Raw genomic sequence first — 18,076 nt, 5'->3', positions numbered from 1 at the left:
GTCCCACAATAAGGGTCGTGTTTTGCCATTTCCCGTCCCACAATAAGAATCTTATTTCACTTTTATCATAAATGGTAAATAGGCCCCACATTCCACCAACTTATTCCACTCACATTTTATTATAAAACTAATATATATAAGTGGAACTCATATTCCACTAACTTATTCAACCCACTTTTCTTTGCATTTCTTAAAACTCGTTCCTTAACCAAATACGACTCTTATTGTGGGACGGAGGGAGTAATGTTTTTAGTAAAAAGTTATTAATATGAATAAACCTTAAATACATTAACTATAAAATATCGATATACTCTCTCGGTCCCCAATATGTGTCTCACTTTAGCCCGACATAGATTTGAAGCAATGTAAAGGAAAGAGAGTTGAAAAAGTTAGTGGTACGTGGATTTTACTTTTATATACTCTCTTCGTCCCTTAAAAATGTCATTTTGGGAAGTCCCTTAAACATAAACTAATTCTATTTAAGGAAACTTTTTCTCTCTCTAATGAGGTGGGTCCATTCTTCACTAGTAATACTCCAATCATTTTTTTTTATCTTTCTCTTACTTTACCAATTGTATATTAAAACATGTGTCATTTCAAATGTTGTCTATATTTTAGGGACGGAGAATTATTAATTTTATAATATAATGTGAAGGGAAATAAATTAGTGAAATATGCAGTTTATTACAAAAATAGTAAAAGTAAAATGAGACAATTAATAAAGGAGGAGGCAAAATAAAAATAAAAAAATGGAACACAAATAAAATTTAACCCATATAATTATAAGTTATAATAACCCACATAAAATTTAATCACCATGTCCTAAGCCAAAGGCGGCTTCTCGAATAAAATAGCTTTACAGACAGACAATCGAGACCAAAAAAATTGACGATGCTTCTCGGAAAATACCACTAATATCTCCCACTACGAATAATCAACGGTAAATCATTAGAAAATACCGTCGCCCCACTCTCCCCCAAATTTAAGAAATGTATAAATAAAGGCCAAAGGGAAGGAGGAATATATCATCAGTGAGTACTGAGATAAAAAAAAAAAATTGAAATTAGGAAAATGAAGGCGTGGTCTTACAAACAATACGGTGGTCCGGAGGTGTTGAAGCTGGAATCCGACGTGGCGGTTCCAGAGCTGAAGGAGGATCAGGTCCTAATCAAAGTGGTGGCGGCGGCGCTGAACCCCGTTGATTACAAGAGGCGCGGCGGCGCCTTCGGTGCCTACGATTCACCTCTTCCTGTAAGTAATAGTTTGTTCAATGTAATTAACTCCTCAAATTCAATTTGATTATTATATTTATGATTAGAAAAAAATTATGTGCAGATTATTCCCGGGTTTGATGCTGCGGGAGTGGTGGTGAAAGTTGGGAGCAAAGTGGAGAGTTTCAAAGAAGGAGATGAAGTGTATGGAGACATCAACGATCCATATGCTGGAATGAAGCAGTTGGGAAGTCTTGCTGAATACACCATCACTGAGGAGAGATTGTTGGCTGTAAAGCCTAAGAATCTTAATTTTGTGGAGGCTGCTTCTCTCCCTCTCGCCATTCAGACTGCCTACGGCGGTCTCGAAACCGCCAAGTTTTCCGAGGGGAAATCCATCCTTGTTCTCGGAGGAGCCGGCGGTGTAGGATCCCTGGTCATTCAGCTTGCAAAGCATGTGTTTGGTGCTTCACATGTTGCTGCTACTTCCAGCACTCCCAAGTTGGACCTTTTGAAGTCTTTGGGAGCTGATTTGGCTATTGATTATACCCAACACAATTTCGAGGATTTGCCTCACAAATATGACTTGGTTTATGACACTATTGGTAACACAAATTCATACTACATTCAATTGCATTACATATGCTTGATTTCTTCTACTAATTAGTTAATTCCATACTTCATTATATATACTATTAGGCCAACCGGATAAGGCGGTCAAGGTTCTCAAGGAAGGAGGTTCAGCCGTGGTCGTAGCTGTTGGGGTTGCCGTCGCGCCCCCTGCCTTTGCATATTCACTCAATGCTAGCGGAGAATATTTGAATAAATTGAATCCCTATTTGGACAGCGGCAAAGTCAAGCCCGTGCTAGACCCAAAAGGACCCTTCCCTTTCGATAAGGTCGAGGATGCTTTTGCGCATATTGAGACCAACCATGCTACTGGAAAGGTCGTCGTGCATCCCATTGCTTAGGAACAAACTACTACTACCCTCCCATCATCCACTTCCACTTCCACTATATATTATGTCTACATTCTCATGTTCAATAAAATAACTCTCTATATGTTGTTTTCTTTTCTTTTTTGTTGCAACAAGGTCCCCTGCTGTTCCAAAAATAACACTTTTCTTGACTACTTTCAGTGTTGTAATAAGGGATAATTGGTCATCATCATTGAAATCACGAGTAAAGAATTTAGTGGACACTAAGGTGGTGTTCGGTTTTCAAGATTAAATAGTAGCAAGATATAATTTAAGATAAGCCATCACTCAATCTTACACTAAAAAAATATTGTTTGGTTGGAATGTCAATTTTAATATAATTCAATGCATGTCTGGTTTGAAATATTAAATAATTCCAAGACAATGTATATTTACTAAAATACCTAGGCTTAACCTGATCTTGACACTTCATATATGCAGCCGAACTGGGCCTAAGATTCATATTTAAAGTTTCTATTAAACTTACATAATCATGTATCTATTACTACAAGGATAATATTTTGGATTAATTCGAATCCAATGAGTGTATATATTAGTGGAATTAGACCGCAATACTATTTGGTATATTAGCAATGTTAACCATGAAATTATGGAACTGCATTATGCTTTGTGCTCGATCAATTGATGTAACTTAATTTAGATATTATTACCAAAGACTTCTTCATTTTTGGGTGATATTACATGTTTTTGGCGAGATAATGCACGAATCGTGAGTCTAAGTGCGCATGATGGCCGCTGGATCAGTTACCGAGTATACAGTAGATGCAGATGAAGCAAAATGGAGTAAAAATTGCATAAATGCCGCCAAATGATCAAGAAGAAATATTTCAAGAGACCTGATGTCGAGTGAAATATGAAGAAGGGAAAAGACCAGGAATACACCCTTGTTTCAAGGGAACCAACGTCAAATCACAAGAGAAATCCCCAGGGGTTGGAGCCCAAAGCCATCCTATAAAAGGGAGATCACCATGGAAAAGTAGGAGTTCGGGAGTAGTTAGTAGGTATCATCCACTGGCGGACCTACAATGGGGCCTGGGGGTCCCATGGAACCCCCAAATTTCGTCACTTTTAGTATATATAGCATTAGTTTCAGAGGTAGTTCCAAACGGCCATCGGTTCAACTGGTTGAATCATTAGTCTACCTTTGAACTGGTCCAGGTTCTATTCCCCCTTAGAGTGTATTTATGCTCGTTTTGTGCTTCCATTCTCACATGCAAAAAATAGTTGTTTTTTCACTGAATTTTATTTTTTATAAATACTTCTCATCTTTATAAATACACAAGCTTTTAGTTTTAACTTCTTGCAATTAAAAAAGTCACTTTATTTATTACTTCACATTAACGAAAACAACATATCTTTATTTTTTTTCTCTCTTACTTTATAATTTTTTTTATCTAACTTCAAAAATAACACTTAAATAAAATCTTGAGGAGAACACTTCTCATTTTATTTTTTTATTTCGCACACAATTTGCAATAAAAAAATCTCCATATTTATTACTCCATTAAAATGGAAACATAATCATCTCTATATTTTTCTCTCTTTTACTTTATTATTTTTTACTTTACTAAAAAAATAACAATAAATAAAATCTCGTGCAGAAAAACAAGTGTTTCACATTTAGTGGGACAAGTAGATGAAGTTATTATCACCACCCTTTTATTATTCGTCACTCATTATTAATCTATATATCTCGTAACTTCGTACCACCCGTATACAACTATTTACGGTGATAAATATCGAAAAATACTCTACTACTGTTAATAGTAAATCGGATATTGGAACCCCCATAGTTGAAATCCTGCGTCCGCCATCATCCTTTCCATTCACATCAAATCCATGGCGCTTCTTGCATCTTCGCTCAAGGAAGATCCAGCATAGCCGGAAATCCACCGTTGTCGTCTACTTAGCCAGCTAGATCCACTGACTGCTCTAGGGAACACGAAACAATCTTATTTCAAGTTTTTAATGTTTTTATCTTTATATTACATATTCAGATCTCCAGACTTGGTTATTTTTAGCTTATTTGTCTTTGTACTCACATTTGAGAAGTTATTTTGTTGATTGAAGCTGGTTATTTTATAATCCTTGCATTATGGAAGTTTATGTTGATCTTGTTGTATTCGTTGTTCATTTCTATTTGATTCTGTAGATCTAGTTACATTGCGTAAAATACAAGTTTAGAGTTTACGCTTGTCTTAAATTTCGTATTTACATTTCGTGCGAAGCATGCTCTGTTTTCTTGCATGTTGCTCGTCTTCGGTTCTTAAGATGCTCTATTCTTAGTTGTTTGAAGAAGATGAAGAAGAGAAATCATTTCAGGAAATTAGATTTGGGATTCTACTTTTTTTTTTGTGTGTAAATGAATCAAATAAAATTAAGAAAAAAATACAAGCATAACTCGGGAATGCCCGAGGGATATAATCAACTAGTCAAGGTAGCAAGCCGGGGTGGGGGAGAACAAAATACAAAAGAACTTGGGTATACCCAAGGGCTTATATCAAGACAGCGTACATCACGAACCAAATTCTAGAAGTCCCTAGAAAGCCTAATGGCTGAGACAAACGTCCTTGTGAGATTTACAAGGGAACATAGGCATACCTATGTGGAATTTTACTTTTTGCTTTTGTACTGTGTTGCTTTTTCAGCTTTATTCCTTTAGGTTAGTTAGGGAAATATGGTCCCCTTTTATTTTTCATGCATGTCTAATCCATTTTAGGTAAGTCAGGTGCTCTTGTTTGTTCCACTTTCAAATCACATCGTTTATTTATTTATTTTAAGTCAGGTGCTCTTGTTTGTTCTACTTTCAAATCACATCGTTTAACCCACCAATGTTCATTGATAAGGCCTATTTCATGCATCGGTTAAGAGGGTAAAATCTAGGCTACTTGATCAGTTTCACACGGAAATCGAGTGTTAATTGTGCAGGAATGCCGCTTGACCAAGGACAGCAATGTCAAACTGATCAAGTTGTCGCAGAAGGCGAAAAAGGCCCAAAACAGTGTTTGTTGATCAAGTTGATGTGCAAGCAGTTAGCCAGACACCACTGCGAAACAGAAAGAGGACACGTATAACCGATGCGCTGGAAAGTGATCATCAATCGGTTATCATGGACAACGGCGAAACAGAAAAGGGGACACGTATAAGCTTACTCGACGGATAAGACGCGCAATTCCAGCAAGGACGAAGATTCTCTACCAAAGTTGTTATCACAACTGAAGTTTGTTATGAAGAGTCTATAAATAGAGGACGCATCGCCTTAGAAAAGAGCTTCCGGCCCTTTAGTTCATTCCTTTTTAGCTTATGTTTCGTTCCTTTTAGAGAGTTAGCAATGATTAGCTAGAGAGTAAGAAGGAGTGCGACAGAGAAACCCAGATCTGTTCGGCGCCGTTTCATTTCCGATCGAAGACCTTTAGATTTATCGCTTTCTTACAATTCAGTTCTAGTTACTTAGTTAAATTCCGTGTTTGTTACGTAGTTGAAAATTCATTCTTGTTTGTTTTCTGCACTTTCCAAGTTCTGTTCTGAATATTGTTTTGAATCAAAGTTATATGTTTTCGGAAATCTCGTCGACTGTTCTAGCTTAGTTTCAGTTTTAAATTCCCAGATCCATTGTTTGAACCTGCATAATGTTGAATGACAAAGTATTTCGTAGATTCGTAGCAAGCTTAGGTAGTTAAGTCATTTATTTCAGTTTGTCGCTTACCTGATCAGTTCACTTTTTTCCAGCATGATATGTCACTTGATCAAGTAGACAGTTTACATTCTGCCTAGCTTAATCCAGTAGTTTAAAATTCCCAACTTAAAGTGTGGCCGCAGCCAAAACCCTGTTCACTAAACACACACTCAACGCACCAGCTTCTCTTTGGGATCGACCCCGTACTTCCGTTTACTGTTGCATGTTAGGGAGTTATAAATAATTTTGAAAGGGTGAGAGGCGCCTTGATCAAGTCGCAACGACATTTGCAAACTGATCCACCCGATCGGTTATCTTTCCATATAACTTGATCGGTCTCTTCTGCCTCTTTCCAAATGGCGCCGTTGCCGGGGATGCATGGTGTTATTACAAAGATGTGTTTAATGCATAGGTGTAAATAGTTTTATTTCTTTTTTTTAATCTGTTTTTCTTTCCTTTCATGAGAAGGTACCACTTTGGAGGACACTGGAATCAACCATTCATTTGCTGAAATACAAACGCTCAGTGGCGAATCCAGGAGGCCAGTGTAGTAACCACTCGATACAGAGCCGCGTTAGCAGCAGCCGCATCATCATCTACTGCTGAGCAACTGACCAGTGAGAAGGAAGAAGAGTTGTCCACGCCACCTAAACCACTACTCGAGGAAGTAGAAACAAAGATGGCCGTTGTAGACAATGATTGGGGAATTGGCTCCCTACACGCCCATGACAAGAAGGAGCCCACTCATGCCATCGCAGTTACCCCAGGAATACGGGCAATCGCAATCAAATCAGGGGTGCTCGTGGTGTTGTCAAATTTCTACGGACTCTTGAAGGAATGCCCTTATGCCTTTTTGGAGGAATTTTGCAGATATTGTAACATTCAACCAGTACCAGCTGGATCCACATCAGAAGATTACATGCTCAAGGCGATACCCTTTGTTTTGAAGGGTGATGCAGGAATCTGGTTGTCAAGGCTGCCAGAAAGCTCGATTAGAACCTGGGCCGAGTTCCGCATGATCTTCCTGGACCGCTTCTTCCCAACATCAAAGACAAGTTCCCTGAAGAGAGAAATTACAGAGGCAAGGCAGGAGTACGATGAGCCTCTTGGGCAATATTGGGACAGATTCCAGGGACTGCTGCAAGCGTGTCCTAATCACAAAATAGGAGAGCGGGAGGTCTATTCAACCTTTTATAGTGGGTTGACGGTGGACAGCAAGAATGATCTCAATCTAGCTGCCCAAGGGGATTTCTCCAAAACCCCATTCAGCCAAACAAAGAGGATTCTGGAGAGATTGATCGAAGCAAAGAGATCATATGAGACCTCTCGAGGCCAGTACAGAAGAGGAGCGGTGCACGCAGTAGAAGCACGAAGCGACGAGAAGTTGGAGGCTCGATTTGAGCAAATGGAGAGGAAGCTGCTAGAAGCAGTGGAAAAGACCAGAGTGCCACCACCTCAGGAGGAGCACCATTATTACTACTGCGAGTTTCCTCCTGAAGCAGAAGCTTTGAATCAAGTAAACACTGTCGGCCATTGGAACCCGGAAGGGCACTGGGTCCAAGAGAAACAAAGGGATACTCCATGGAGAGATCATCCAAATTTCAGGTGGAATTATCAGAGCCCAAGACAACCACCTCAACCATCTACACAGCAGAAAAAAACCTCCGAAGGGCAGCCCAATTGGCCTGTTCGAAATCAAGAAATACCGAACACTGGAGGAAACAGAGGGTAGAGTGGTCAAGGGAACTGGTCAGGCTGATCCAAGGGTAACTGGTCCAGCGGAAGTTAGCCCAACTGGTAGGGAAGACAACAAGAAGGGAACTGGGGATATAGACATCAAGGCCCCCAGTCAAGCAACTCTGGGAGACAACCAAATAACCGGGTGGTGAGCTATATTTCGCCACATCAAAGAGGAAACTAACAACACCAAGGGAACCAACCATACCATCAGCCCCAGTATCAATCTGAGCACTATGGGCAATCGGACTATCCTCAGCCCAGCTACGGTGGAGGACCTTCAAATCAGAGTTTTAACAGGCACGCTAATAAAGGTCCAGGAGAGGTTATGGCTCCGCACCATCCAAATGATGCGATGCGTGAAATCCAGGTGGCACGGAAGGAACAAAGGGCAGCTCTGGACATGCTTACAAAGCAACTTTCTCAAGTTGCCATGTCACTAGGGGAGCTGAGAGGAAATGAAGGAAAGATCCCTGCTACGGTGCAGCCTACTGGGCGAGAAAACATCAGTGAGGTCTCCCTGAGGTCAGGGAAGGTATATCAAAGCCCGCTCCACCTGCAAGTTCCCCGGTGTCTACATCTGGATAGAGCCACGAAGAAGGAGCACAGTCCAGTTCCCATGATCAACCCGCCGGAGGAAGAGATAAGGAAAAAGCGAAGGTATGCGGCGAGACCTCAGGAGGAGGTCAAGGCGAGGAAATTGAGAAGGCCAAGCCCTACCCCTACCGCGGCATGATTACAAGGAAGAGAGATGCCATGATTGATGTGGCCAGTTTATTCAAGGATGTGGAAGTCAAAGTGCCACTTCTGACGGCGTTGAAGATGCCCCCTATCAGTAAATTTGTTAAAGACTACCTGGCAGGAAGGGTCACTCAAGAAGGAAGGATGGTTACAGAGGAGAATGTCTGTGTAGTGATCCAGCGGAGTGACCTCCCATCAAAGAAGACCGACCCAGGGATGTTCACACTCCCAATCTCAATTGGAGGCATTCAAGTGGAACACCCAATGTGCGATTTAGGGGCTTTTTATCAATGTACTGCCATATTCTATATACAAGAAGCTGGGAGAGACTAAGCTTATCAACACCGACATCATCATACAACTAGCCGACAGGTTTTGCATTCACCCTGAGGGAATTCTTGAAGATGTGATAGTAAAGGTGAACAATTTCCTCTACCCAGCCGACTTCTTCGTCATCAAAATGACAGAGCCAACAACGAAGGAGTCCAGTGGAGTCCTATTGGGAATATCGTTCCTGTCTACAGCCAGCACAATAATCGATATCCGCAATGGGACGATCAGTGTGGATTTCAATGGAGAACAATTCACTTTCAACATCGACGAAGTGATGAAAAGTCCGAGGGACAGTGAGAACGTGCATTCGGTGGACATAACCGAGCCTCTGGTTCAAGAGTATCTAACTGGTCCAGCAGAAGTCAGCCCAACTGGTCGGGAAGACAACAAGAAGGGAACTGGGGATACAGACATCAAGGACCCCAGTTAAGCAACTCCGGGAGACAACCAAACAACCAGGTGGTGAGCTATATTCCGCCACATCAAAGAGGAAACCAACAACACCAAGGGAACCAACCATACCATCAGCCCCAGTATCAATCTGAGCACTATGGGCAGTCGGACTATGCTCAGCCCAGCCACGGCGGAGGACCCTCAAATCACAGATATAACAGGCATGCTAATGAAGGTCCAGGAGAGGTTATGGCTCCGCACCATCCAAATGATGCGATGTGTGAAATCCAGGAGGCACGGAAGGAACAGAGGGCAGCTCTGGACATGCTTACAAAGCAACTTTCTCAAGTTGCCATGTCACTAGGGGAACTGAGAGGAAATGAAGGAAAGATCCCTGCTACGTTGCAACCTACTAGGCGAGAGAACATCAGCAAGGTCTCCCTGAGGTCAGGGATGGTATATCAAAGCCCCCTTCCACCTGCAAGTTCCCCAATGTCTACATTTGGACAGAGCCGCGAAGAAGTAGTAGAGTCCAGTTCCCTTGATCAAGCTGCCGGAGGAAAGGATAAGGGAAAAGCGAAAGTATGCGGCGAGACCTCAGGAGGAGGTCAAGGCGAGGAAACTGAGAAGGCCAAGCCCTACCCCTACCGCGGCATGATTACAAGGAAGAGAGATGCCATGATTGATGTGGCCAGTTTATTCAAGGACGTGGAAGTCAAAGTGCCACTTCTGACGGCGTTGAAGATGCCCCATATCGGTAAATTTGTCAAAGACTACCTGGAAGGAAGGGTCACTGAAGAAGGAAGGATGGTTACAGAGGAGAATGTCTGTGCAGTGATCCAGCGGATTGACCTCCCATCAAAGAAGACCGACCCAGGGATGTTCACACTCCCAATCTCAATTGGAGGCATTCAAGTGGAACACCCAATATGCGATTTAAGGGCTTTTTATCAATGTACTGCCATATTCTATATACAAGAAGCTGGGACAGACTAAGCTTATCAACACCGACATCATGATACAACTAGCCGACATGTTTTGCATTCACCCTGAGGGAATTCTTGAAGATGTGATAGTAAAGGTGAACAATTTCCTCTACCCAGCCGACTTCTTCGTCATCAAAATGACAGAGCCAGCACGAAGGAGTTCAGTGGAGTCCTATTGGGAAGATCGTTCCTGTCTACAGCCAGCACAATAATTGATGTCCGCAATGGGATGATCAGTCTGGATTTCAATGGAGAAAAATTCATTTTCAACATCGACGAAGCGATGAAGAGTCCGAGGGACAGTGTGAACGTGCACTCGGTGGACATAACCGATCCTCTGGTGCAAGAGTATCTAACTGGTCCAGCGGAAGTCAGCCTAACTGGTCGGGAAGACAACAAGAAGGGAACTGGGGATACAGACATCAAGACCCCCAGTTAAGCAACTCCGGGAGACAACCAAACAACCAGGTGGTGAGCTATATTCCTCCATATCAAAGAGGAAACCAACAACACCAAGCGAACCAACCATACCATCAGCCCCAGTATCAATCTGAGCACTATGGGAAGTCGGACTATCCTCAGCCTAGCCACGGCGGAGGCCCTCAAATCACAGATATAACAGGCACGCTAATGAAGGTCCAGGAGAGGTTATGGCTCCGCACCATCCAAATGATGCGATGTGTGAAATCCAGGAGGCACGGAAGGAACAGAGGGCAGCTCTGGACATGCTTACAAAGCAACTTTCTCAAGTTGCCATGTCACTAGGGGAACTGAGAGGAATTGAAGGAAAGATCCCTGCTACGTTGCAACCTACTAGGCGAGAGAACATCAGCAAGGTCTCCCTGAGGTCAGGGAAGGTATATCAAAGCCCCCTTCCACCTGCAAGTTGCCCAATGTCTACATTCGGACAGAGCCGCGAAGAAGGAGCAGAGTCCAGTTCCCTTGATCAAGCCGCCGGAGGAAAAGATAAGGGAAAAGCGAAAGTATGCGGTGTGACCTCAGGAGGAGGTCAAGGCTAGGAAACTGAGAAGGCCAAGCCCTACCTCTACCGCGACATGATTACAAGGAAGAGAGATGCCATGATTGAGGTGGCCAGTTTATTCAAGGACGTGGAAGTCAAAGTGCCACTCGTGACGGCGTTGAAGATTCTCCCTATCAGTAAATTTGTCCAAGACTACCTGGCAGGAAGGGTCACTGAAGAAGGAAGGATGGTTAGAAGGAGAATGTCTCTGCAGTGATCCAGCGGGGTGACCTCCCATCAAAGAAGACCGACCCAGGGATGTTCACACTCCCAATCTCAATTGGAGGCATTCAAGTGGAACACACAATGTGCAATTTAGGGGCTTCTATCAATGTACTGCAATATTCTATATACAAAAATCCGGGAGATGATAAGCTTGGCGACACCGAAATCATGATACAGATAGCCGACAGGTCTTGCATTCACCCCAAGGGAATTCTTGAAGATATGATAGTAAAGGTGAACAATTTCCTATACCCAACCGACTTCTTCATCATCAAAATGACAGAGCCAGTAGCGAAGGAGTCCAGCGGAGTCGTAGACCGTTCCTGTCTACAGCCAGCACAATAATCGACGTCTGCAATGGGACGATCAGTCTGGATTTCAATGGAGAACAATTCACTTTCAACATCGACGAAGCGATAAAAAGGCCGAGGGACAGTGAGAACGTGCACTCGGTGGACATAACCGAGCCTCTGGTGCAATAGTATCTAGAAGAGGAGTTCCTGCAGAGACAATTCACAGACTCCGCAGCAGACGAAGAGATTGAGAAAAAAATCGCTGACTGGTACGAGGCTATGAAAGTTGGCGAGATGGATGATCAAGCCATCGCGAAAGCGGAAATGGACTTCTGTGAGCGACCGCAGCCAGTTGGGTCAAGCAGGATCGCTCAACTTTCAAGAATCGAGAAGCTGCCTGATCAAGGCACTCCACTGAGAAGAGAAGCAGACGAGAATCCTCTGCCGACTGAAGTACCCATGCCTGCGAAAGAATTGAAGCCGCTTCCAGCGCATTTGAAGTACGCCTACATGGGAGAGAATGAAACGCTGCCAGTAATCATCAACAACTAGTTGACCCAGAGGCAGGAAGTACAATTACTGGAGGTGTTGAGGCGCAATCAGAAGGCAATAGGGTGGAAATTGACGGACTTGGTGGGAATTAGCCCAGATCTATGCATGCACCACATCCGGTTAGAGGAAGGAGCAAAGCCCCATCGTGATCAGCAGCGCAAACTCAACCCCAATATGAGGGAGGAAGTGCTCGAGATAGTCAAGCTGGTCTCCATAGGAATTATTTACTCCATTCCGGATATCAACTGGGTCAGTCCAGTTCACATGGTGCCAAAGAAGGGTGGAATCCAAGTGGTAAAAAATGAGAAGAACGAGCTGATCCCAATGAGGCCCGTCACTGGATGGAGAATGTGCATAGGCTACAGAAAGCTGAATGCTGCCACTAAGAAGGATCATTTCCCGCTGCCGTTCATTGACCAAATGCTCGAGAGATTAGCCGGGAAGCAATACTTCAGCTTCCTTGACGGGTATAGCGGCTACTTCCAAATTGCGGTAAACCTAGATGATCGAGAGAAGACCACATTCACATGCCCCCTTCGGCACCTACGCTTGTAGAAGAATGTCGTTCGAACTCTGCAATGCCCCAGGTACTTTCCAGAGATGCATGATGAGCATCTTCTCCGACTTGTTAGAAGATTGCATTGAGATCTTCATGGACGACTTTACCGTCTGTGGGGACACGTTTGAGCAAGGGCTCCATAGCCTGAACAGAGTGCTGGAGAGATGCCGACAGAAAGACCTGGTCATGAATTTTGGGAAGTGCCATTTCATGGTAACTGAGGGCATCGTACTGGGCCATGTTGTGTCAAGCAGGGGGATTGAAGTTGATCAAGCCAAGGTGGCTGTTATTGCGAAGCTTCCATACACAACCAATCAGAAAGAAATCCGAGCTTTCCTGGGCCATGCGGACTTTTACAGATGCTTCATCAAAGATTTTGCGAAAATTGCCCAGCCCTTGACAAGGTTGCTCCAAAATGACGTGGAGTTTGAGTTTGCCGATACCTGCAAAGCCGCCTTTCAGATCTTGAAGGACAAATTGATCAGTTCACCGATTATCCGCGCCCCCAACTGGAGTCACCCCTTCGAGGTGATGTGCGACGGAAGCGAATACGAGGTAGGAGCGGTTCTGGGCCAAAAGATCGATGGGAAAAGCTATGTCATATTCTACGCTTCAAAGACCCTCAATCAAGCGCAGAAAAACTATGATATTACAGAGAAGGAAATGCTATCAGTGGTCTACGCCTTCAAAAACTTCAGACCCTACTTGCTGGGTGGGTTCAAGGGTGATTGTTTACACAGATCACGTGGCTATCAAATACCTCATAACCAAGAAAGAGTCGAAGCCGCGCTTGATCAGATGGGTGCTCCTGCTGCAAGAATTTGACTGGGAGGCAGTAGACAAGAAAGGCACGGAGAACAGGGTGGCTGATCACCTGAGCCGAATTATGCAAGAGGATAACGGTGAAGACATCTCTGACGCATTCCCTGAAGAACATCTGTACCGGATCAACCAGGATGAGAGGATAAACCGAACTGATCAAGGGAAGGAGATCCAACAGAAGAGAGAGCCATGGTTTGCTGATATGGCCAACTATTTGGTAGGGGGCGAACTGCCCACGAATGCTGAGGTAACGAGAGCACAGAAGCAGAAAATCAAGAGCGACTCCCACTACTTCTACTGGGACGATCCATATTTGTAGAAAATGGGAGCTGATCAAGTCATCCGTCGCTATATACCCGAGTGGGAATAAGAGGACGTGCTGGTCCACTGCCACACACTAGCTTGTGGCGGTCATTTTGGTCCAAAGAAAACGGCGAGGAAGGTTCTTGACAGTGGGTTCTATTGGCCTTCCCTTCATAAAGATGCTTACGAATTCTGCAAGAGATGCCCACGATGCCAACTGACTGGAGGAATCTCGGCGACAGATGAAATGCTGCAGGTTCCGTGATAGTCTGCGAGATCTTCGATGTCTGTGGGATGGATTTCATGGGACCATTCCCATCAGCTGAGGGGAATTTATATATTTTGGTGGTGGTGGACTATGTGGTCAAATGGATCGTGGCGAAGGCAACCAGGACTTGTGAGTCCAGGGAGGTGGCCAAATTCTTGAAGTCAAATATCTTTACCCGGTACGGAGTACCGCGGGCCGTCATCTCCGATCAAGGCACTCACTTCGTCAACCGGACCATCGAAGCGCTGATGAAGAAATATGGAGTCCACCACCGACTGTCTACACCCTACCACCCCCAGGCGAATGGTCAAGCAGAGGTGTCCAACCGAGAGATCAAGGCGATCCTAGAGAAGACAGTGAACCCGACAATGAAGGACTGGAGCCGCCGACTGGAGGACGCGCTCTGGGCATACCGGACCGCCTTCAAAACTTCGATTGGAATGTCCCCTTACCGACTGGTGTACGGGAAGATGTGCTATCTACCGGTGGGGATTGAGCATCAAGCCTTCTAGGCTATAAAGGAGATGAACTTGAACGCCGAGGCTTGCACTGGAGAGAGGAGATTGCAGCTGCAGGAGCTTGAAGAGCTTCGCCTCGATGCATATGATTCGGCCATGTGGTACAAGGAGAGAACAAAGACGTGGCATGACAAGAATCTCCAGAGGAAAGAGCTCAAAGTGGGGCAGAAGGTGTTACTCTTCCAGTCTAGACTCAAACTGATGCTGGGAAAGCTGAGATCAAAGTGGGCAGGCACTTATACCATAGTTGCCATACGCGCGAATGGAGCAATCGAACTTCAAGGAAGCGACCCTGATTCGTCTTCCTTCTTGGTGAATGGTCATTGGGTGAAGCCCTACAGAGACGGGAATGAGGTGTGCGTGGTGGAATAAATTCCACTACCCACACCTGAATCATTCCACTGATCGAGTATATCACCGAGATAGGTTTTGAGTGGTTGCTGGATATTGATGCAACTCCTGTTCCCGAGGCTCTAGCCAAGGAGTTCTTTACCACCTTCTGGTTCACTGGAGAGACCGACCTCGATGCCAGGAGCATCACTTTTAGGGTATTTGGCCGCCCACAGCAAATGTGCCTCATTGAGTTCTCCATTCATATGGGACTCTACAACAATGATCAGGTGGCCAACGGAGAGTGGTTTGGGCGCGACATAGGCCTCCCCAACAAGAAGGATGACTTTGACCAGCAGGCAGTCTGGCGAGCAATCAGCCACTACCGTGCTCCAGTGTTCAAGGCGTCTGAGTCCCGGGGAAATGACTCAACTTTATTTTACCCAATTAATACCCGCAAGTGTACGGGGTTATTGTAGCATTTAGCAAGCAAGAGTATCGTATCCCACAGAGACAAATAAGTGTCAACTTGAGTACCACGAACCAATTTCAACTACTATCCAGACAATCAGAAATTTTTTGGTTTTAAAACTAACAACTACTAAAAGCATGTAAAGTCAGAGAATAAAATAGAACACTTAAACACGAAAACAATTAAGAAAGCTGAGTAAGATGGTGGAGAAATATGCAGAATTCAAGGATCCGATGCACAACTCATAGCCTAACCCAATTGAAATCGATTTACCAATTAAAGTCTCTAGAATTATTGAATCAATCACACATGTAGATTAAACCCCCTCCCGAGGTGAGAAACCTGTAGATTAAGTGTAACAATTGAAGTCCCCTTCTAATTCTTAGACCTAACTCCCAATAGATCGATTAGATAACAGATTCCACTCAAAACCTCAACTCTCCCGAGTTCTATTGAATTAAGGTGTGAATTATTCTTCTTTCAAGATTAATTATTTCATCTCCCGATTACTCTAAGAAATCCTAAAACTCCCAATTGGTGATCAAGCAATTGTTAGGAAAAAGCACAAGAATAATTCAAATAATTACAAGAGCAAGATAAAAATGAAGTCAATTGGATTAATAATTATGAATCAATGCATCTTCACCAAGAATTCTACACAAAGTGTTAAGCTACTCATGTTCAAAGTAGAAAACAAACAAAAACTAAAGAAAACAATAGAATTCATGATACGGATTACAATTGGCGGAGGAATCGAAGCTTGAATCTTCAATCTTCTTCCAAGAGTTCTTGATAGAGAGAGTGTGTGTGTTTTTGCGGCTTGTAGAGAATGTCATCGAATAGCCCTAGCTCTTGCCTCTTATTTTTCCTCCAAAAATCGCGTCTGGAAATCAAAAAATCGTCAAACTGACGGACCCGGCCGGGTGTATTTATTGCATAGGAAATTCACCCGACCGGGTGGGATGCTACTGGACTCCTCGCGTGTTAAATGAGTCACCCGGCCGGGTGGCATTAATGAACTGGAAATTCACCCGGCCGGGTCGCCCTTGCTCGGCAGCTTCTGACCTTCGGCAGACTTTACGTTGACACCCGGCCGGGTGGAATTTAACCACATGATATTCACCCGGCCGGGTAGTTCCCTTTTTGCTGCATTTTCGCCTACTTTTTGCCTAAAACACTCAACAAACATGTGAACCCCAAAATATAGAGTAATTGGCTGGAAATAACCATTTTGAGCACCGAAACTCAATAATTATGCACATCAACATACCAATCACAACACTATAAATACGAGTTTGTCAACTCCCCCAAACTTAGACTCTTGTTTGTCCTCAAATAAGAATAAGAAATTATGAAAAACATACTCATGCATAGAGGTGGGATTGATGTATTGCTTCAGAAAATTTTTCAAAGCAAGCTCGAAGGTAGGAAACATACAAAAATCAATCAAACATTAATTGAAGCTACTGTCTCGTATATCACTTGGTGTCAATGCTCTCACAAGGTTTAGAGAGTGTGATTTTTTTCAATTTTCTTTTTTTTTCATTTTCCCTCTCACTCAAGTGTATAAGAGATAATATAAACACTCAAATCAAGTAACATGTAATGCTTACCATAGGCTTGCTCAACGTCAAACGTCTCCTCTGCTCGGATGTGAAAGTGAACCTAAGATCATAAAGGTCTTTATTCGGGTTGTAATGTAGGCTCTTTGGACGGTAGGGAACATTTAGGCTATAGTGACTGAAGAATATGCTTGAAGCACACAATCCAACACTAACCATTTCCAAAACAGAACTCAGATAAGCCCGATTTCAACATGCTTCCTCCTAGCCTCCAGGACCCACTTATTGCTGTCTCCAACACCACAATTTTTCATTTTTCCTTTTCCTAGACTTCGTCTAGCTTATACCTCCTATTTTTATTTTTGTTTCTTTTATTTATTTATTTTTTTTATTTTTTTTTGTTTCGAACCCCTTCCTTTACAAAAGCAACGATTGTGCTTCCCTTTTCTCAAGGCTTTCACTTTAGAGAGTGATTTAAGATATTACTTTTCAACAATCAAATACATTTTGGCTATGAGAGCTAACTAGGGATTTACAAGTGTATGAGGATAATCAAAGAATGCCTAACTTCATCTCCTAAGTTCACATCCACTATATATAGACTTGACATGACGAGAAGCAAGTTCTAGAAGTAAAAGCATGTACCCAATTGTATCACACATGAACAAAATATGGCTCAAATCTCAACGGGATTAGCATTGACCAAGCAAACAAGCACTTCACTCACAATTAAATCATGAATTGATCACGCAGGTCCCTAACCATTCTAACCAGAATTTTCAGGACAAAACAATTATCATCATCAGCTATCAACCCTTCTCTTAGCGCAAATTATCTTACATTCATCCATATTCGAATTCGAGTCCCACAGGCGGGACTTACACCAAATGACACCAAAAATCCAAAATTAACTAAAAGAAGGGAAAGAAAAAGAAAAACAATAATCTCAAGAACATAATCTTTAAACAAGCAGGGGAAGGAGCAACCGATCCACGTCAGAACCCCCCAAACTTATTCAAGACAAGGAATAGAATAAGTTTGAAGAGCAGTGGATGGTTGAGGTACCTCTATTCCGA

The 18,076-nt window shown here is 43.2% G+C and overlaps 3 protein-coding genes across 3 annotated transcripts; all 3 read left to right on the top strand.

Annotated features, from left to right (window-relative positions):
- Positions 1-921: 921 nt before the first annotated feature.
- LOC121758202 (2-methylene-furan-3-one reductase-like) lies at positions 922-2,343 on the top strand. Its single transcript, XM_042153623.1, has 3 exons — positions 922-1,251; positions 1,336-1,816; positions 1,911-2,343. Exons 1-3 carry the CDS (start codon positions 1,072-1,074, stop codon positions 2,180-2,182), a joined length of 933 nt encoding a protein of 310 aa, XP_042009557.1. The 5' UTR covers positions 922-1,071; the 3' UTR covers positions 2,183-2,343.
- Positions 2,344-6,564: 4,221 nt separating this feature from the next.
- Positions 6,565-7,617, top strand: LOC121757564. The gene has a single exon (XM_042153091.1). It carries the CDS (start codon positions 6,565-6,567, stop codon positions 7,615-7,617), a length of 1,053 nt encoding a protein of 350 aa, XP_042009025.1.
- A 333-nt stretch (positions 7,618-7,950) lies between these two features.
- On the top strand, positions 7,951-9,126 carry LOC121757563. Its single transcript, XM_042153090.1, has 3 exons — positions 7,951-8,157; positions 8,211-8,525; positions 8,641-9,126. The coding sequence occupies exons 1-3, from the start codon at positions 7,951-7,953 to the stop codon at positions 9,124-9,126; spliced, it is 1,008 nt and encodes a 335-aa protein (XP_042009024.1).
- Positions 9,127-18,076: the final 8,950 nt, after the last annotated feature.

This window comes from Salvia splendens, chromosome 12, assembly GCF_004379255.2.
Source record: "Salvia splendens isolate huo1 chromosome 12, SspV2, whole genome shotgun sequence".
Classification (NCBI taxonomy): domain Eukaryota; kingdom Viridiplantae; phylum Streptophyta; class Magnoliopsida; order Lamiales; family Lamiaceae; genus Salvia; species Salvia splendens.
Note: the sequence above shows the minus strand (reverse complement) of the source record. Positions and strands in the feature narration are given on the sequence as shown.

What these genes read in the sequence shown, in the direction of transcription:
- LOC121758202 (XM_042153623.1), top strand. Translation starts at nt 1,072, where the DNA reads ATGAAGGCGTGGTCTTACAAACAATACGGTGGTCCGGAGGTGTTGAAG. An exon ending in CCTACGATTCACCTCTTCCT is followed by an intron (nt 1,252 to 1,335) that starts GTAAGTAATAGT and finishes AATTATGTGCAG; the next exon opens with ATTATTCCCGGGTTTGATGC. An exon ending in CTTGGTTTATGACACTATTG is followed by an intron (nt 1,817 to 1,910) that starts GTAACACAAATT and finishes ATATACTATTAG; the next exon opens with GCCAACCGGATAAGGCGGTC.
- LOC121757564 (XM_042153091.1), top strand. Translation starts at nt 6,565, where the DNA reads ATGGCCGTTGTAGACAATGATTGGGGAATTGGCTCCCTACACGCCCAT.
- LOC121757563 (XM_042153090.1), top strand. Translation starts at nt 7,951, where the DNA reads ATGGCTCCGCACCATCCAAATGATGCGATGCGTGAAATCCAGGTGGCA. An exon ending in TCTCCCTGAGGTCAGGGAAG is followed by an intron (nt 8,158 to 8,210) that starts GTATATCAAAGC and finishes ACATCTGGATAG; the next exon opens with AGCCACGAAGAAGGAGCACA. An exon ending in GGATGGTTACAGAGGAGAAT is followed by an intron (nt 8,526 to 8,640) that starts GTCTGTGTAGTG and finishes TGTGCGATTTAG; the next exon opens with GGGCTTTTTATCAATGTACT.